Here is a 21,904-nt window from a genome sequence, read left to right as displayed (position 1 = left end):
AAATAGATTATTCACTATCCCTCAAAGGAACTCTACCTAAATAATCCAGAAGCAATATCCCTGATTGGTAACCCAAATGCAGAGCCACATTGGGGGCAGCATTAGGATTCAGTCCCAGACCCTTGATGAGAGCCTATTTAGTTGCCTTTTGTCCACTTCCTAAATTGGGAAAGATAAAAAGAATTTCTAAGTGACCCTACGGGCCACTTGAGATTGGAAATCCCAAATTTGTCTATTCTAGAAGACAAAGCCTCAAACTTATTGTTAGGTGATTTTTCTCCTGAAGCAACCATTGTAGAAACCTGAACAGAGCAAGGCAGTGGGTTATGGGGCTGCAGAAGACAGGATGGGCTCTGGACTAGATAGTCTGTGTTCACTCCTTGAATCTGCTCTTTTCAGGACCACGGTTGTCCTGCTGGAGAGGTTCTTCCTCTGAAAGGTCACTGGGACACATCTGCCCTGCATTCATTGACTTTATAACTTTTAATCATTGCCTCCTCAGCGTCGTTTGGAGATATGATGCCTGGGGTATTTTAACTTAAGCATAAATTTTCTCAGTGTGGTCTAAGACTGGTGTAATTGAAAGACAAGAGGCAAAGAGTTTGGGGCCACAGATAGAACACTTCATGGGTGACAATCTCTAATAAGGGTCAGATGTATGCCAGAGCCTTGGGTGTTCGGAACAGGAAGCATGTCCCAGCACAGCACCTTGTATAGCCCTTAAAGAAGAATGATGAGGCTTCTATATGTTTCTTTTTCCCAACCACTCAAATAAGTACCATTAACGAAGTAAGTATATGCAGCAGGAGTGTATATAAATGTTCGTTTAAACTGTTAAAAACCTCATGTGGGAAGTTGGTTAAGAAGGAGGTACTTAGAACCTGATTTGTGGGACCCAGTTCCCTCATTGCAGATTAGTTTTTATTGTTCCATCGCAGACCTCACCAATGAATGAAATTTCAGTGAATACACAGAAAACAGAAATTGAAGAAACCATACACATGTCTCTAAAAAAACATAAAACAAAGCAACACTGCAGCCTTTGATGGGGTTGGATATCTGCTCTGTCCCAAAACAAATACTGCTAAGGATAATTAGTCTCTGCCTTTGTCTTATTTAATTTTTGGTCAAATATCTTTAGGCCTTCATGCTCAAGGCCAGAAATAAATAGAAAATGTTTTATAGTCCTTGATTTGATAATGCCAGTACCAAATCATATCTGATACTCATAATAAATAAAGTTTCTTGGGGTGAGGGAGGGCTGTCCTTGGAGCAATGGAAAGCTTTGTGAGCTAACCTTCCAAAATCTTGTGAAACAGGAAAATTGCATTTCTTTTTAAATTCAATACTGAGAATTAAATGATTAAAATACTGCCACTTCGGTCCTAATTCAGAGAGATGTAAAAACTATAGAGTTTAGAAATCCACCTAAGTTATAACTAACTTTACAAATCTGGGTTTCTTTCAGGAGGGTAGAGAGCACGTATCAGTGACTTAAGCAGGGCCTGCTCGTACCAAAAGGACAGCGGGTCTTTTAAAAAATTTTAAGTTAAATAATTCAGTAATTTTGAGTTCAAGTAAATGCTTTATTCAGGGAGAGTAAGAATTTCTCCTTGATCTCTTGTAAACAATAATTTCAAATAATGAAATTTCCTCTAGGAAACAGGTGGTCTTTAATATTAACATAAAAAGAAATAAAAATGCAAATACAGAAGTATTTAGAGAATGTTTATTTTGTGATTTAGGAGGCTTGCTTTTCCCGCCCATCAGCTAAAAGATATTTAGGGACACTTAAGTATTCAGAATAGGATGTGTTCTAAAGCTCTCTGTATGCTGTAATTGTACGCCCCTTTTGCCCTTTAAATTTGAAATAAACTTGAAATGAAGGATGGAACCCAAACAGGCTGTTAGAGAAGTAGAAATGATAAGTGATTGATTTTTCTCAGCATAGATAACTGCCTATTTTGTGATTCAGCAAATGTTCCTCTATACTATCAGTGAAGTGCCTCTTTCAACAGGAGATTGTGATGTTGCCTTTAATTTATTTGCAAATGCTGCTTTTATGTTTGGGTTTTCTGCACAGCCCAGGTAGTAAGTGCAGAGGGGAAGTTCTGTTTTCTGTTGAAGGAGGGTAGGAAAGGAAGGCAGGAAGCATTCCGAGGTTAGCCTGTTTCCCTCAGTACCTTCTCTCCACTTTTGTTTGTTCAGACCCCCTCATCCTCCTGTGACTTGCCCTTGTGTTGTACCTGTGCCAAGCTAGCATTCAAAATCAGATCTGTCTGACTTCCCAGTCTGTGCTTCCAACTACAATTAAATACATGTAGGGAAGTCAGGAGTGTGGTGTTTGGTCAGGGTACTCCCCAGATACTGTGTACGCTGTGTGAGGTACCTTTGATAACAAGATGAGTAGAATTTGTCCAACCCTGGAGGAGCAGAAGATGGACAAGCAAAGAGCCATGCCTGAACAATAAGCGTACAGGGTTATTCTGATATTCTGGGTGGGCTGCTGTGGAGAATTGCTTGGTTGCCTGAGGTTTAAACTTAAGTCACTCAGAAAATTGTAATAAAATAGCAGTTCTGTTTCCATCTAAAAATTAGTCACCACTATTAAGCCTTTGTCAGTCTTTCATCTTGGCAAGTGAAGGTGAGATTTGTGTCAGGGACCATCCGAAACCTTCTGAAATCTCACCTTCTAGCCTGTCATTCCTTAGTTTGCTCACACTTCTTCACTCAATTTTGCCTCATGTTTTCCACCTCTGAGCTTTGTTACATCTATTGTAGGCTGTCCTTCCTCTTTCTTCATGCTACCACATGTGCACTGGCTAGACCTGCTGGTCCTTCCAAGGTGAGTACAAGGCATCCGCCTGCTCTTGCTAGCTTCCCGAGTTCTCTAAACCCTGCCAGCAGTTTCTCTGAACCATGTGGCAGACCTATATCCTTGCCGCTGCAGACTCAGCCAGTGTGTAGCGTGTCCCCAACACACTCCAAGGCGGTGTCTGACTTGGTGCAGAAGCACGTTGCCTCTAAACTCCAAGAAATAAATTACAGGAGACTTCTGACTTCGGAAGCCAGCCTGATGGAAATGACCCAGTGGTGCCTGGACTCAGTGACTTGTGCCCTCATTTCAGAGGGGTGCACAGGTCACCTGCCTGAGCTCTGCTGCTACATGACCTTCACCATCCAAGCAGAATCATACTTGCTTTCTGTCCTGTATGGGGTGTTCCTTGAGTGGCTGTCATGAAGTTCATCCTCTTTTGCTCCTCTTTGAGACCACCTCAGTAGAAGAATGATGGAAGGTACTAGGTTGGAGGTAGGTAACCAGCTGAGGCACACCTGTTGGTCTCACCTTGGTTCTCCAGCCCTCTCTCCTTCCAAATCCAATAGCACTTCATCTTGATTATCGTGATGACCACTGCAGAGCTTTTGTCACAGCTATTCTTATATGCCAGATTAATCTGGTTGAATACACAGATAGTATCTTTTTCATTTTTATATCTCCTTTCACATTTTGCAAAATGTCTATTATATGAAAGATATTTAATAGGTATTGAAATGGCTGAAAGAATGAATTAACATATGATCTATAATAAGGAAACATTCATTTAGTCAGGAAGTAGTTATTGAGCACCTGCTGTATGTGGTCAGTGTTCTGGGGCTGGGATTAAAAGTGCTTCCAGAAGGATTCCTATTTGATGAGCTTCCCGGTGGTGCATCTCCTGATCCAAAATAAAAGTGTGACTGGGCTGTTGACATAGTACTTTTTAAGAGTCACTTGTTAATTTGTCAGTTTATGTCTGAACTGCAGTGGCTTTTCCAGTTCTAGAGTTCTTTTGTGCTTCTTATTTAACATTTCTCAGGGCCAACGGACGACTATCTAGCCTTGTTTTGAGTAAGTGTATCCTTTGATCTGATCCCTACCACCTCTGCCCATTTTTCTGGCTCTGTCTCTTGGCCTGGCTGAGCTCATTCCTGTGCCCTTTCCTGTTTATCCTGCTAGTTGACTTTTTCTTAGCTTCTCATTTTTTGCGGGGTGAATCTTACCAAACAATAAGCAATGAGATAAATGGCTTCTGATACATATCATAAATAAGGATTTAATTCCACACACTTGACACCATAAGCCATATATTTTAATGCTCTGAACTTGAAGTGTAGAAATAACTTTTCATGAGGAGGGTGGGGAAACACAGGACTTAAACGTAATAAGCTGACGCATGAGTATTCAGAATTGAGTTTTACTGTACCATTTCATAGTGTCTGCTATTTGCAATATCCTTAGATAGCTGAGGTCAGACAATTGTGTGGTGTGAGTGGTATGAGTTGGCATATTAACTGCTGCCTCTCACAAAAGCAGCCTAACCCTGTAGTGTCAGTCCATGTTGGATCTCGGTTTCCTGTGTTCCCTTTCTCCTCCTCCCCCAGCTGCTCTTGAGCTCGCTGGGCAAACTGATTTCTCTTGGTATCAATCTACTCCTCTCTCTGCTCCTTCTGACTCTTCCTCTCAAATGACAGCTGTTGCACCTGCTTTTCCTTCTAAGGTGCTTTTCCTCCTAAGGTGTTTACATGTCTGTCTCCTCCCCTGCACTGTAAGCTTCCTGCTGAACAACTCCGACTGCTTCATCTCAGTATTCCTCTAGTGCTGGCCAGTATTGGCACCTGAGTGATTGACTTAATGAATACTGATGAACAGAACATAAATTTTACAGGTAGAATTGAAAGAGAATGGGAAGGTTCTCCTTTAAAACCTGTGTTTAAGGTCTTAGAGTAAAATGCAAGTTTCAGCCTCAGCAATAGTGCTATCCATTGAGTCTAACATTATTCCCTCTTTGAGTTGGGAATGTTAGTTTGCTGTGTGGTGCTTGTAAAAAGTGTCTTGGGAGAGCAAAAGGAAAAGGGAATTAGCTAATATATCATTATCATTAGCTTGTTACTTGTCTTATAGTGAAACACTAATTAAAAAGCATTGTGCCTATTTTGGAATTACCTATTTATGGAAGGAAAAAGAATCATAACATTGTGAAAACAACAGTAAAATCATACTACAAATTATATTAAAAGAAAAAAAGGGGGGATGAGATGTGCTTTGAACTTCCAACTCCTTCACAGCTCATCATTTCTTGATGCCCTTTGCCAAGCTGTGTGCTCAAGGAATCTAATGATACACAAAGCCTCATTGCCAGATACTTCATTAATTCCTCAATCCATTAGGAACCTTAATGGCCTATGCCATTGGAATAAGTATGGAAATCCAGTCCCCCAAGAAAGTATAGTGCTCTATAAATCATACTCGCCCGAGAATTCTCTCAGCCCTTGACACAGAAGAATAGATGAAAAATCATTGTACTTCCTGAATTGCCTTAGCCTACAGGCTCTCAGAAGCATCAACATCCTTTAACTCTTTAACCATCAACCCTTGGTTCTCAAAGTGTGATCCCTGGATCAACAGTATCAGCACCACTGGGAACTTGTTAGAAATGCAAATTCAGTGGCCCTAGCTAGGGACACTGAAACTCTGGGGGTGGGGTGAGCAATCTGTGTTTTAAGCAGGAATCCCTGTGACTTTGACCTGCTCTAATATTCCTGTGGCATATCTATAATGAAGGCCTTTTTTTTTTCTTTAAATTGTTGAGGAAACATGAGCAGGTCTGTACCTTCACTCTGATCTACTTGTTTGTATTCAGTTTAATTGAGCAAACATCGACTGAGCAGCTGTTATATCCCAGGTGTCCTTCCTAGAAAACCACAGAGGTAAAGTCACTCTGGTGTTATCTGTGCTAGCGTTTTCCTGCTGTGCCGCACTGGCCTCCCAGGATGGCAACCCCACCTCTAAAATACCAGAAATAATGGTCTTCCAGGCTGCCTTGTTTGGCTTTTCAAAGCCTTCATTAACCGTCATCTACCAACTGGCTCCTCATCCTTTTCCCAGTTGGACACTGGCACTTTCTTGAATTGCAGGAAGAATGACCCTATCTTTCTGAACCCTTTCTGCTTTTAAGTGCCTGATAATCTTTCTCTTCACATGTTCTCTACTATCCCTGTCCCTCTGGAATTGGTGGTGCCCCTACCCCCCATCCATTTTCACACTAAGGCCACTACTAGAGAGGTTCTTTCCCACAGAAGGCAAGTCTGTCTATCTTAAGTGAGCAGCTCTATTTTGAGGAAGGCATAAAATCTCTATCAAAAAAGGGCAACAAGAATAAAAAACTTGGGGTGCCTGGGTGGCTCAGTGGGTTAATCTGCTGCCATCGGCACAGGTCATGATCTCACGGTGTTGGGATCGAGCTCCGCATCAGGCTCTCTGCACAGCAGCGAGCCTGCTTCCCCCTCTCTCTTTGCCTGCCTCTCTTCCTACTTGTGATCTCTCTCTCCTGTTGAATAAATAAATTAAATCTTTAAAAAAAAAAAGAATAAAAAACTAAAAATCTACCTTCCTTCCAATAGCTATTTCCATAATCCAACTCTCCTCATCATCCTGTGCCTTCCCTATTTACATGGCTTCCTGAAGTTTGTTTTCCTACCTTGATCTATCTTGCTGATAGAGTGATCATTTTATTTTAGTCTAAATTTAGGTAATAAACATACAGTGCAATATTGGTTTCTGGAGTAGAATTTGGTGAATCATCATTTGCATACAATACCCAGTGCTCATCATAACAAGTGCCCTCCTTAATACCCATCACCCATCTAGTCCATCTCCCAGCCACCTCCCTCCATCAACCTTCAGTTTGTTCTTTATCATTTAGAGTTAGAGTGATCATTCTTAAATACTAATTCTATCATACGAACTTCAAATATGTACCCATAATTTCAAATGTGTGCCCATGGCCTATAGCAGTCGTCAGCAAACTAAAGTATGTGCTTGTTGTTACAAATAAAATTTTATTGGAACACAACAGCAGTCTTTATTTTCAGATTATCTATGGCTGCTTTTGTGCTACAATGGCGGAGTTGAGTGGTTGCAACTGGGACTCCATACCATACAAGCCTAAAATACTTACTATCTGGAACTTTAAGAAAAAGTTTGCTACCCCTGGTCTGCTTATATATAATATACTGGCATATTTGGGTTTAGTTCTGCCAACTTACACTGTTCTTTCCCTTTGTTCCTTGTTTGTTCTTCTTCTGTTTCCTTCCTTTCTTGTCTTTGTTTGAATTTATTATTTTTCCTTATTCTGTTTTGTTTTCCACACTTAGTTAATTGATACTTTTACCCCTGTCCCAGACAGTTCAACAGCTTTAGAACATTTTAAACGTCTTTTACCACTTCTTCCTTATGTGCTTCAGTCGTTACTTGTTCATATTCTTTATATTTGAAACCCAAAAGACATTACTTTATTATTTATAAAGTTGATATTCATTTAGGCTTATCTACATATTAAGCATTTTGGTTGCTCTTCACTTCACATATACTCCTCATCTTCGTATCTTTGTATATGAAAAAGAAAAAAAAATTCTTTTTGTTTGCCCTCACATTTGAATGATAATTCTGCTGAATATAGACCAAATTTAATTTTCCTCCAGAAATGGAAGATATTGTTTCATTGTCTGTTAGCATTCACTGTTGCACATTAGAGATCTGATGGTAATCTGATTTTTCTCTTTTCTTCTCTGAAAGATTTTGGGATTTTTCTCTTTTTATTTTGAGGTCTAAGATGTTGCTAGGTGATTTTTTTTTTTTTTTTAACTAATCCTACTTGTTGGGCTTTTTTTCAGGTCTGGAAAATTTCTGTTATTTTCTCTTTTTTTATTACTGTAAGATGCCTTTTAGAAAGATAATAGAACATCTGGATCTCTTTTCCATATTGCTTAGCATTTGTGTTTTATTTTCTTTTTTTTTTCTTCTGTGTTCTGTACAATCTGTAGGTTCCATCTTCCAGTTACTAATTTGATCTTTAATAGGATGAAATCCAATATTCAGCACATCTTGATTCTTTTTGACTTTTTGAATTTCTTAGCTATGTAATTGTTACTTTTTTCCTAATTGATGGGATATATTTTGGAATCTCTATCATATCATATACTGTACCTCTTTTTAACTCATCTTGTGCTTCTACCTACCTGACTCCTTAGGTCAGATATTCTTCTACTGCGAATCATAGCATCTCTCAGTTATTTTTGTTTTCCCTCCAATGTTTGTGATTTTTTTTTTAAGATTTTATTTATTTATTTGACAGACAGAGATCACAAGTAGGCCAAGAGGCAGGCAGAGAGAGAGGGGGAAGCAGGCTCCCTGGCAAGCAGAGAGCCAGATGTGGGGCTTGATCCCAGGACCCTGAGATCATGGTCTGAGCCGAAGGCAGAGGCTTTAACCCACTGAGCCACCCAGGTGCCCCCAATGTTTGTGATTTTTAAAGTATCTGATTGTACTTTAGTTGTGCATCCAGGGTGCACTTTTTCTTTCCTCAGCCCAAATGAGAATCTGCTTGGCTTATTGGTGAGTGATGAGTCAGATCATAGGACTCCGATTCAGATCAGATAGGATTACCTCACCTGCTGATGATGATTGGGACAGGATAGGCCATGGACTTGTCCAACAGTGGGTAGCTTGTCTTTTTTAATTTTCCTTTATCTTTACTTAGGGGTTAGAGCTGAGAAAGTTGTAGCACAGGCTAAGTCCACCATCTTGATCCAGTCAGCCGTGTGTTTACTGAAGGCTTTCTTCCCTGTCTTGCCTCCAAGCATAACTCATTCCACTAGTCATTCAGGTTCCATAAAGCACTTTCTCGCTGGCCTTTTATAGTGATTATTCCATTGTAACATCCTCAAGAACTATCTATTTGTCCTTGTCTTTGCCCTGCTAAATTAAGTTCTGTAGCCCAGACATGGGTAGGTGTCAGATTGCCAGAGATGTTTCATCCCAGGTACAGAACAACTGGTTTAGTAGCAAGCCAGTGAAAATGGGGTTTGGAAATACAATGCAGACTGTACTATAAAGATACAGAATGGCTCCTCTACTCGGTTTTATATATTTCTCCATCTCCTCAAAAACCTGGTTGATGTTTAAGTCATACTTCCCAGTTCTATGAATAAATATCTTCCAACACATCAAATTATAGTAGTCTGCAGTTAGGTTGAATTTGTAAGGATACTGGTTGTATCCTTAGAAGAGACCACTTCTCTTCTTCTGGGAAAGGAGAGCCCTTCCCTTACTGGATTCCAAGGATTGAATCCTCACTGGGTTTAAGTGTATTATCTCTGTTTCTATTGCCTTTTTTGGAGGGCCTCTGTTTAATGAGGCAGTTAATGGTGGAAGAGGCTAGAGTTACCAATTCATTAACTAGCTTAAGTCATAATACTCTTTCCTACTTTTTAAAAAAATTTTACTTAAAACTTTATTCTGGGTAGACTTGTACAAGTAAACTAAGAGGTCTACAGAAAGATGTACACAATTAACATTGCTTGAAATAGCTCCAAACAGAAAAAAAAAAAATCCTGGAAAGACTCTAAACATATTAACAGAGGATTAGTTTAAGACAAAAGAAATGTTGGGAGAAAAAAAGAAAGGCTGATGCACCATTTAGATATAAACACATACAATAAGATACCAGGCAGTCATTGAAAGAAAAAATAGGTCTCATGCCATGTATGGAGAACTGGACAGTACACACTCTACCCAAATTGTCCTAATTGACAATTGTTTTCAAGACATTTTTCCTTATAAATAATATTGATATCCATACCAATTGGAAAGATTTGTCTTTTTTTTTTTTTTTTCAAGTCAATAAGAGAAGAGAGAAGAACGACATGGTCTTCTCAGTTGATGCAGAAAAAGCATTTGACAAAATACAGCATCCATTCCTGATTAAAACTCTTCAAAGTATAGGGATAGAGGGAACATTCCTCAACTTCATAAAATCTATCTATGAAAAACCCACAGCAAATTTCATTCTTACCTACTCTTAAAAAAATCCTATTTAGTTAAGAAAATGGGAAACCATTTTTTTCTCTCATATTTATCAATATCTTAACGTAGTTAAATGCTGACCTCCATGTAGTATGATTAGGCTCTTTAAAGATTGTTTGATTATGCCTGAGGCCCCTGATACGAGTTTTCACTATTATACCTGCCATCACATTTCAAAAAATTGGAACTGGCAAAAAATATTAGAATGCCAAGAATTACCAAGAATGTATTGAAACTGATAATGAGAATTGTCAAAGAGTGCTCAGTCAGTTAAGCAGCTGCCTTTAGCTCAGGTCATGATCCCCGGGTCCAGGGATTGAACTCCCCCTTCCCCTCCTCTGCCTCCTCTGGGCATCCTTACTCATCAGGGAGTCTGCTTCTCTCTCTGCCCCTCCCCCTGCTTGTGCACTCCCTCTCTCTCTCTCAAATAAATAAAGTCTTTTAAAAAATTGCCAAGACACCAAGATATTAAGTAATGCTTTTATTCCAATAATAATGGGTCTTATTTCAGTTCTGTGGTTGTGTGTATATGTAGTTTCTTAATCAACTAAGCCACATCCTTAAGTCCCACTTAAAAATAATTGTACGTTGAATCTAGATGTATAGGGAGAACAGATAAATGCCTAGAGTGTGGCACCCTTATGTAGACTAGTGAGAAATAAGACTGCTCAGATGGACTATAAAGCCTATTATAAGCTTTCCACGTCTGTCTCATGTTGTCCCTTTTTTTCTAGAATGTTTTGGAGATAAGGAAAAGCCAATGAAGGACATTTAAACAGGGGTGACATTGGATTTATGTTGTAAAGAGATCATACTGGCAGGCCTGGGGAAGATGAATGGAAATGGAATAAAATAAAGACCAGTTAGGAGGATATTACTATGCTGGGTACCATGGGCAGAGGCAGTGGCAGGTGGTATGGGCAGGGAGAGATCAGGGCAAGATTAAGGTGCAGAATCTATAAGACTAAAGTTGCTGATCTGATATGAGGGTGAAGAAGAGTTAGAAGTTAAGTTCACATTGATTCTTACAGGTCCGTGATAAAATATTATGATCCCCAAAAGGCATTGAGTTTAAGTACTTTTCTGTCCCGGGAAGGAAAATGTACCTATAAAAGAAGAGCAGCTGCACCAATATTTGATCAGATTGCAGACGTTTTTCATCCTTAGGAATGAAAAGTCAAGCTTTTTATCATTCTGTTTCTTCTGCTTTCCGAACCTACCCTATGTTGTTCTACAACCATTTTTTCTAACTATCAAGTGTTCACTAATTATACATTTAGTGAAGCTGTTCGATTTTTCCTGTCTTTCATAACAAATACACTGATAATGTCTAGGGCTAATTGTATGCAATTTAATTTTTAGATTGTGGTAATCATTATTGCTGTTTTTATTTTCATTCTCTCTTCACCAGGCATAGTCAGCTATAGCTACTCAACAAAATTATGCCCTTTGGGGTGATTTTCAATTTTCTCACTTTGGGAAGCATATTTTTATGTCAGTCATGAAGGGTTCAGATTTGTATTATTAAACACTTGAGCCCCTAGTTTCCACATTGGACCATTAACACTTTGCAGTTCCTTGTAAATAGAAAACTAAGACCACCTCTGTGCTGTGGTTATTTCTGAAGACCTCATCTAATTTAGGAGAGTAGGTACCTCTCTTCCAAACCCATATTCTATCTCTTGATGTACCAAGAGTCCTGCCATGCAGGAAAAAGCAACTTGAGCATTTGCAGGTGATTTACAGCAGTATCCTTGGGGTCTTTCCTCACTGTGCCCAGAGAAGCATATACAGAAGGGCTTTCCTAACCATAGGAAGTATTTCAACATATGTTTGGTAGTACGTGACCATATCAGTGTGTTTCATTAAAAATATACAACTTATATTGTCACAGTTGCTCTCACCACTAGGGCCCCAGAAGGGTCAAGACTTGTTGACGTAATCAGTTTTCTGCCTCTCTAATAGCTATTATTCTATGAAGTGTGGAAATTGTCTGAGTTACAGTTTGAATTGATGTTCTTTGTTTTAACCCTCCAGAAATGCATCTTCTGCAGACACCGGGTTAAAAAGGTCTCTGGGGCCTGTATCCAGTGTTCCTATGGACGCTGCCCAGCCTCCTTCCATGTTACATGTGCTCATGCTGCTGGGGTGCTAATGGAGCCTGATGATTGGCCATACGTGGTGAACATCACATGCTTCCGACATAAGGTCAACCCAAATGTGGTAAGGCCCTCCCTTCCTTCCCTGATGCCAAGACTGAATATGAGTTCCCTCCTGTACACTTCCCAGGGCTAGCATGCTCTCCTCAGTAGTGTTACTCATTGTTGATGTGTCCTGGCTATGAGTTCCTCGGGGGCAGGGATTGTACGTTATTATTTACTAGTATTTGCCTAGGACCCATCAGTGTCCTGATCCTCATACCTGTACATTCTGGCCTTTGGGTTTTATTTTATCTCTTCTAGAAGAAACAAAGAGCAGTACCACAGTAAAGGGAAGGGGGCAAGTGGTCACAAATATCTGGGGCCTTGCTGCCTGAGGTGGGATAAGCTAAGTGAGGACAATTGCAGAAAAGCAGAAATGTAGAAGAGAAGTATAGAGGACACTTTTTTCTGCCTCTTCTGTTTCACTCAGAACCAAACTTTTTTCTGGGCAGAGTGTTTGCAAGTAAATAACATGTAAATTTAACTATAAATTAGTTTACCTGTTGTTGGCAAACAGAATCTTTCATTTGTTTTAAATGCTTAGAAAAATTAGGACAGTGTGGAGATGGTTGATATGCCTTTGTTACTTTTCCAGTTCACTGTAACTGTTTTTGGCTGCCAACAAGAGGCAGCTTTGCTAACTTTCTGCCCTTTGATATCCCTGGGAGGCTTGGCCACAGACTATTTGCAGCCTAACATACTTGTCCTATGTGTCTAATAACCTCCTGTGAGCAGCCGGCCAGGTTGTCAGTCTGGGCTTGGGAAGCCATGACCATACACAACAAATCTCTTGACTTTTTAATGATTCCAGCAATTTCCATTGGTGTTTTGGGAGATACTTGATGTTTCTGGGTTGGGACAATTGTGTGTAAATGCACAAATGTATGAGATGACATCACCAACTGTCAAATCTATTTTACTTTCCATGTTTTAGGTGACAAGTTGCATATCCATTCATGCTTTTTCCTTAATTTCTTGAATTAATGGGCTTTTGCTAAGAATAGTATTATATATTCAGCAGAAAATACATTTTAACAACTTTTTAAAAAATTACAGTAATAACACATTGCATTACTGTGGTGCTTTGCCATTTACAATGTGTGGTCAATAGCATTACCTCATTAGATGACACATGGGAACGCATTTTGAGATGTGAACCAGATCATGACCTCCTGAGTCAGAGTAGTTTGTGTTCGCTCTTGGACTTTGCCAGCAACACATGTGCAACCTTATGCAAGTTCTAATCTCGGAACCTCAACTTCCTTGTCTACAAACAAAGGCATGCCTATCTCACTGTCTTGTTTTCAGTCCACAGAATAAGCCCTCAGAAAATTAATGTTGTATTAATATTCTTTTTTACTACCGCTGCTGTTGCTGGCTTTGGTGCTATAATTCTCTGTGAACTGGGCCACATGAATAGTATTATCCCTGCTTCTCGGATAAGAGACCTAAGTACTAAAAGGTTCAGTTCCTTGCCCAAGTGGATTCAGTTAATGAGCAACAGGTGCTGGAATGTAAATGCTTTTCCAGCCCATTCTCTATTATTTGTTGAATTCCAAACTCAACAAATGTTGAGTGGAGCTAGAGGTGTTCATTTGAAGCTTTGCTTGGGATCACACATTCTTATTTTAATATTCCAAAGCTCTGTGGTTACTGATGATTATATTAAAGTTGTTATTAAAGAGATCCATGTGTCTAATCAGGATGTCATTCCTCCTAACTATGATGTGTGGTTCAGTCAAGTTTATGTTACTAATTGTTTCATAAATGATGATCAAAAAGAACATCTACTCACTCTCCTCTATGGGTCTACTTTAAGTTCGGTACACTTTGTCAAACATGGGGAAACATCATATAATTCATATTAAATGGTAATTTTGCTTATGAAGGTAAAATTTTAGTGTTCATAAATTGCCTTTGCAAAGTTCTCTAGCAGGAAGCACTGTGAATACTGAATTTACAAAATATATTCCTGATAGCTGTTACTTATCCATTATTCTTCAGTTGGACTTCAAGTGTGGCTTCTTCCCCAAAATGTTTGACAACTAACCAGAAGGAATTCAAACTCTGGTAATGTTGGTTAAGAGCATCGTGAATTGCCCCTATTGCATTGAATATGCTTTACTTTTCAAGCATAAAAAAGTTCAAATTAATTCCAGTATTTCTTTTTGTGTAAACTGAATATGCCAGGGGTTATGCTTTCAAAAGCTGGAACTATAGTTTGGCTATATTTTCATCATACCTGATTATTTGGGGGTAGTGGTATGCTGAATCATAGCAGTGAAAACTATAACATGTAAAACTGTAAAAAAAGTATAAAACTGTAAAATAAAATTCAGGCAAACATGGCAGCCTTACCAGTCATTTTACAGAATAGAGGATGCCTGTATAATTTAGGTGAAATGAAGTTGCTTCAGTAGGATCTACATTTTTACTTACTTTAGGGTTTTTGTTTCCTTTATTCTTTTATTTCTCCCAATTATTTGTGTTTTTTTGCACCCAAAGGACTGATTTAAGGCAACTTCTACTCTTCCTTTAATGCCAAAAATATTCTAAATATACTAGATTTTCAATGTTACTGGGCTTTGAGCATAAACTCATTCTGGATAATAGTCTAAAAATCTCATCTGATTTATTATAATGCATTCTTCCATTAGACAGTAAGCATCCTTTTAATTGAAAAGGTGGTATTTAAGGGGTGCTTGGATGACACAGTTGGTTAAACATCTGACTCTTGGTTTCAGCTCAGGTTGTGAGATTGAGCCCCAAGATGGGCTTCACATGAGTCTTCTTGGGATTCTTTCTCTCTTTCTCTCCTGGCCACATGCTCTGTCTCTGTCACTCTCTCTCTCTCAAAGAAATAAATAGATCTTTAAAAAAAAAAAAAAAGTAATATTTGAAAAAATGAGTAGCTTCCAAAGTCTTAAAGATACTAATATGTTACAGAAAGTGCACAGCTAATCCCTGTTATTTTAATCTAAATTTTTATATGTATTTTTCAGTGTTTTTGTCAAGCATACTTTTTGACTGGCACCTGCTATCTTTCAAATGTAAGATTTCATTTGTGTGTGCATGTGTATGTGTGCACGTGTGTTTATGTTATACTGTTGTGGTACTTCACCACCCACCCTTTGCCATGATTCAGTGTGACCTCTTTCCTGGCTCTATTTTGGAAGGTTCCATTGGATGTATTCCTAACCACTTATGTGGATGTTGCACAGATGTTTGTAGGAAAGGGAAAAACTAAAGAACACAATATATAGTAAAATGATTTTGAAATTGGGAGCAAATAATGAGCTACTCATAAATTATATACCTCCTGCAAGCTACCACAAGGTCTGTGTCTTCACACCTGAGTAAACTAGGGGGTGTCCAATGGAAGAGACACCTGAATAATGGAGGACAATGGAGGTGAGAAGATGCACGCACAGATCTTTTTTGGGGGGGCAAATTATATCAACAAACCTTCATATTTGATTAGAATATTCAATATACTCAGTGTTGGAACACTGAAATCACTTGCACTTTATGCATTCATTCATTGCAATGAACAAAGCCCTTTTTAACAAAGTATCTTATATGAGGTACATCATTTTTATCTCAGTGCCTTCCCCTCTTGAAAAATGTGACATTTGAGAATTTCTTTCATAATTTTCTAAGTTTTGGCTACTAACATAGAAACAGTCACCTATTCAAAGAAAGAAGAACTTTTATAGAGAAAACACCTCAGTGGACAAATTTTTTTCTACTCTTTTGTGTATTATTTTATTCAATATTATTTTAACTAAATTTTTTAAGCTAGGTCATTATTTTAGTTAGATTTTTAAGCTAGGATTAATTAATATTTTCTCTCTTTGACTAGCACTTGGCCATCCATAGAAGCTGCTTGGTATAAATTTGTTACAATAATTTTCTAATGCTAATGAATGGGATTAGTGGAAAAGAAAAAGAACTAGTATTTGTTGAGCATCTTTATGTCAAAGTTGTGTCAGATATTTCAAATGTGCCCTTTATTTCAAGACAGTGTTATTGATGTGGATAATGGAAGGCAGTGGTTATGTTGGCTTCTTTATTAGCACCACCTACTCTGGAAGGTCCTCTTATTTTTGTTGTTCTACCCTTCTAGCAATCCTCCCTGTCTTACTTGGGCACTCATCCTTGTCCTAGAACTTGAGACTTTGTTTGGCACTTACTTTTTTTTTCCTCAGCCTGGGTCTCCAGGCCAGCTCCCCAGACAAGCTTCAGTAGAACTCCTTCTGCGCCATCACTATGTGTGGCTCAGGACAGGGACCCACGTTGTGCAGGATCTGGTGAAGGGCTCAGAGCGAGATGGCACATTTGGTTAATCTGTTCCTCTATAACTAACCTTTGGTGCGCCATCATTATGTGTGGCTCAGGACAGGGACCCACGTTGTGCAGGATCTGGTGAAGGGCTCAGAGCGAGATGGCACATCTGGTTAATCTGTTCCTCTATAACTAACCTTTGGTGGTACTAGGGTGAAAATGCCTGTCGAAACTAACCTAAAAAAAAAATCTTCCCTTGGTATGTAAAAATAATTCTCACCTCACCTTCATGTGGAACAATGGATGATCAAAGCTCCTAAACTGTAAACCCTAGAATGGTTCTTAGTCACAGGGGAATACTGTATAGCATATTATACTTCAAGTATCAGTTTTTGAAAAAAACACATAATGACAAAAAAACCTTCGAGAAATTGGAAACACATTTATATGAATTCATTAATTATAATGAATCTGCAGTATTTCAGGTTGATTGTGGATGGATAGGGAGAGACCCAACAAACACTCCCACTATAAATTTCCATTTAATTAGCCAAGGATATAGAAATGTAGAAGAAATGGTTTGACTAGAAAGGGAGGAAGTATATTCAACCTATCCTAACAAAGCTTCCCTGGGCTCACTCTCCCTAATGCGCATATGCAGTTGCCTGTGTGTAAGGTGCTGCCAGATCTGAAACAAAAGATATATCACTGTCCCACCCGTGTTTATACTTGGGACTCACTCAGGAAAACTGATTATCCATGTCTTTCATTTAGTAAAATGTTTATAGACATGAAGGGGTCCTATTTTTAAGCCAGCATCAAGGTCGAGAAGACCACATATTCTACTAGAAGAAGAGGGTCAACTCAGTTCCCAGATGGGTACCTAAATAATATCTCCCTTCAGTCTTCTACAATTCTAGAAATCTGTTTTCCTGGAGTCTACCCCTGACTCTGGTTTATGATTTTTAATCCATTTAGTTCCAATAGGAACTTTGGGTTGAAGACCAGAATTACATTTCACCATATGTTGCATTTTACCATATGGTACCCCTCAGGCCCTTGATGGGTGGCCATAGGATTATATTTTTGTAATCAGGCACCATTTATTTAATTCGCATCAGTAGGTAGGACTTTGCTTGACTGTGCTTTATATTGTTTGACCCTTTTGAGCATCATTTTGGTTTATAGCTTTTGTAGATTCAATGGGTACCAATTGACTAATTTTCTTCTTGATGCTTCTGTCACACTTTGACCATTTGGAGCTTCTTCAAGGTGACTTAATTTTCCTAATTTAAAACCACTAGCAGACATCTTTGAAACTGTTGTTTATTTCGATAAGAAATGGCAAAATCATCTTGATTTCCTTGTTTCGAGCATGGAATCAGCAACCCATCAAGGAGCCATGTTCTTTTTTAAAGTTGCTCTCTATTAGAAACCAAATTTGGAATGAAGGGTGTTTTTTGTTTCTGTTTCATGTGAACACCAGCTGCTTTGGCCACGGGGCCACATTAGTGACAGAGCAGGAAAATAATTATTTTTCAAATGATCAAGAGTTTATGTTGATATGTCCAATTTATTTCTGCCTTTAATAAGTTTATTTATATATTGTTCTAATTTATATACTAAGGGCTTATTAATACACTTCCTCCTGTTACCATTATCTGTCTTTTTATGTCTCAGCATACGTTGTCATACCACACATGTTTATATTATGTTGCTGATAAAAATTTTAGGGATCTTTGTTTTCTTTTTTTGTTTGAACCACTGGATCAAGTGTCATGGGATTGGTTTCAATGTTTATAGGTCTAGAATATCCCACTTTCAATCATCACCTAAGTACCTCTCTTCTAAAAAGAAACAAAAACAATCTTTATCTTCCTTTAAGGAATAGTAAAGCAATGAAAATATAGGGCACTAAATATTATAATACCATTGATACGATCATTTTTAGGATATTAGAAAAATATAAAATTTTGATGTTTTGTCTAAAATTCTTTTAATTTCTCATGGGCCTGTTACTCTCTGGAGGGTGACCTTCTGACTCTCAGCTTCCATTCATTATCATTTCAGGATAATGAATGGTTTCCCAAACTTGAAAATGTTTTAAACTTTTTCGAAGAAAGGATGGGATTAGTGTAGAAACCTCATAAACTATGACCCCATTCCAAGATATTTAAATGAACGGAACCCAAAGAAAATAAGACCACTTTTTAAAGACTTTTGGTATTGGAAATAAACTGTTTGATAATAGATTAGCCATGCATACTGCCCGCCTCTCTTTTCTTATCTTAGCATTTATCTAGTTAGCTCATAAAAAATAATCTAGGTACAAAGGTTAGTTATGGAGAACTTCAGTTAGATTGCTTTGAAACTGTTCAATTCAATATATAGGGATCCATGGAATGTCCTGGAAATAAAAAACACTTTTTTTTTTTAACTTAGCCTAACATTAAACATTCCCCATGACATGCCCTCATTCACACACCTTTTGTACACAGATGTACTTTTTTGAAAAAATAATGATACACATTTATTCAACATGAGTTGTGTTCTAAAGGCTTTACAAGTATTACGTCATTTAATCTTCAAGATACCATTTGTAGTAGGTACTATTATTAACCCCTTTTTACAGTTGAGGAAACTGAGGCAAGGGGTACTTAAATTATAACTTTATATATTACATAGGTAGTAAAGGGAAGAATGGTCAAAACCAGGCAACCTGATTCAGTGCCCAGGCTCTTAGCTACTATGCTCTATGACCATAATAAGATAGGCTAAATAAAGATAAGGATGTTCTGGGAACTCAAAGAAGGAAGCTGCTAACTCTATTAAAGGCAGTCAGGTAGAATTCACAGAGGAGGTTACAGCTATGAGTTTTGTCTGCTCTAAGTGTGCCCTTCTAATGCCAGTGAGTTTGCCTTGGCTCCAACAGGGTTGACATATCAAACTCAACAATGGATTTAATCCATCCTTTCTTTTCCCTTTTTATTTTCCCTCCTCTAGTCTGGAGCTCAGTTCTGTAGCTCAACTCTGTCCACTTTTAGTTTCTCTCCCAATCTTTTAAAGAAGAGAACCAGAATTTAGCTAACACTCATCTAACAATGATCTGAATGGTTTCTTCCTATCTCCCAGATCTGGGTGGTCTTTCTGTTTTGTTGGCAGTAGGATTGTTTTGGTGGATGTTGTTTTTCTTATTAGAGTTTAGATATTGCTAACTCCCTCTCTGTTCAGTTACATTTGCTATGACCGAAATAACTCTTCTCAGACTTATGGACAATTATTTGGTGTTTGTATATGGTTTTTTATTCTACATAAGTTATTTTCCACATGCCCTGCTGACTTTGCACTGAGATTGAAAACCAGAATTCTAACCCAAGAAAAGATCTGGAGTAAAAAATTCTTAACAAGGATTAAAAAAAAGACTACAGTGATTCAGGCCTGAGTCTGATCAGTCTTCCTCAATCAAATATATAGTAAATAAAAGAAACCCCTTACCCTTTCATCAATAGAAATGTTTATTTGAGATCTCAATCCATGTATGCCAGGTGAGAAAGTTAACACCAGGTTTGCCTGGGAGAAGAAATATTTAGAACAGACATTTTAGAATATTTACTTTTAGAAGGAATTGTCCTCCTATTCACTTTATCAGGTAAAACCAGTGAAGACATCATTTTTCTTAATTTTATAAAGAAAACAAAGTATGTCCTATTTCTTACTTTTCTGTCCTCTATTCAATACCCCACATTTAGCTTCCTCCTTCTACTTCTGTAGCCATTTCCACAGGAAGGGTGGGGATAAGTGAGTGTAGAGCTTCTTTCTGCCATGCTTTTTTGTCAGGAGAAAAAGGGCTTGAGTGAACCCACAGCAGAAGGTAGAACAGCCCTGCTATTTAGTCACTGGCCCTGGTTGTGGGGCATAGAGGAGAGGTTCCACTGATACTATCCCCAGAAGCTTCCCACAGGACCTCATAGACTCTGGGCCAGAGGCTCTTGTGCCTCAAATTGAGCCATCTTCAGCTTATTCATCTGTCCTTCCCCCTTTTCCAGATCTTTTTCCAAGTCTGGCCACTTGGGAAGGGTCGTTGCACCAGCCGCAGTTCAGGCATCATCTGCAGGCGTTTTAGATACATTTCTGATACTAACTGAAGTGCTTCAGGGATTTTTAATCTGTGGGAAGAGAGAACAGATGCCTCCATTGCCTATTCAAGTTTTAATCAGCAGGGATACAGAAACTGATCAGAATGGGGAGACCATGCAGGCAGAGCAGAGGCTGAATGCCAGTGGTGCTTCTCTTATACATTGTTCCCTATGAGGGGCTACAGAGTTGTGGCAGTGTCTGCATGGAGTTGGCTGCTGTTGGATCTGAATAAAAGTCATATTTTGTGACCATACATTTGCTCTGTATTAAGGATTTACATGTCCATTCTAGAAAAAAATTTACTTTTGAGAGTCTGGGCCCTTCCATTTAAGGAAATTCTTGCAAGCAATCATCTCTTGAATCAGATACAGGGTCAGCAAACCACATCATCATCCAGGAGTAGAAAGCAGAGTCAGGTCCCAGGGGGTTCAGAAAAATATCTCCTCCCCTAGAGTAGCCTTTGTCCAGACTTCTATTTCTGATCCTTTAATCTGGTTGGATAAAAGAACAGTATCTCAAATGTCTTTCCTGGAAATATCCAAATGCACTGAAAAAATGTTAGAACATATATTTTGTGGGACACCTTATTTATTTTGCATATAGGCAATACTTGCTCCTGAGGGCCCGAGCAGCCCCTGAAATAATTTGGAAGCCATGTGGGGGGCTGAGGCCTTACGTGTTTTTAAGGTGAGTGTTAATAGTTACCCTTTATAGAGTCTTGATTAGTAGGAGATCTCTTATCTGACAGCCTTGGTTATATTCATCTCTCTCAAAATGTGTGATAATGTGTGGCTTCACAGAAAAGAATGTATTGCTGAACTTTTTATTCTGGCCTTGTAAAACTACAAATGAATCCTGATTTTATTTAAAAAAAAAAAAATCAAGAAAGAGGTGCATCCTGGTGCAGGTGTTTGGTTTTTATCACAAAAGCAGACTCAGCAGAATCCCCAGGAGAAACTTGTCATTGTTGGTTTCCTCCTTGGCTCTGTTATTCCCATCACACTTGTACTGCATGAAGGAATGTTTACATGGCACAGTTGATACTTGCCAACTTCAGGGACTACACATACTGAGGAAATCAAGTCTTTCCAAGAACCACTTACCTGGTTTCGTTTTTCAGTATAGGTAAGGTGTGTTTCCATGTAAAATGCTTGCTCACATTTTCACAGAATTGATATATCTCAGTACCCAGAAAATGTTAAGCTTTTCAACAAGTTATAATTGTTTTTTAAAAAGAAAATAATTGAAGCATGCATTATTGTCTGATAGCTTGTTAAGAAAATTAAGTAGTGACACTAATCCCATATTTTAACATTGGCATTAGAGTGAAGCACCACGGATGTGGTGGAGAAATACAAATGGAATGTGTCAACAGACA

General features: G+C 38.5%; 1 protein-coding gene across 8 annotated transcripts in view; it reads left to right on the top strand.

The window, feature by feature from the left end:
* Positions 1-21,904, top strand: part of KDM4C (lysine demethylase 4C) — a 391,065-nt gene that overhangs the window by 284,122 nt on the left and 85,039 nt on the right. For all 8 annotated transcript variants that reach the window (XR_004381223.1, XM_032845562.1, XM_032845566.1 and 5 more), the window contains one exon: positions 11,942-12,127. Coding sequence is in view for 7 of the 8 variants with exons in the window: in XM_032845562.1 (XP_032701453.1) it covers positions 11,942-12,127 (186 nt within the window). In the remaining variant the exon portion in view is untranslated. The remainder of the gene's footprint in view (positions 1-11,941; positions 12,128-21,904) is intronic.

The sequence above is a fragment of the Lontra canadensis genome, unplaced genomic scaffold, assembly GCF_010015895.1.
Source record: "Lontra canadensis isolate GAN:19392208 unplaced genomic scaffold, GSC_riverotter_1.0 scaffold165, whole genome shotgun sequence".
Taxonomy (NCBI): Eukaryota; Metazoa; Chordata; class Mammalia; order Carnivora; family Mustelidae; genus Lontra; species Lontra canadensis.
The sequence above is the reverse complement of the archived record's forward strand: the minus strand, read 5'-3'. Positions and strand labels throughout refer to the sequence as shown.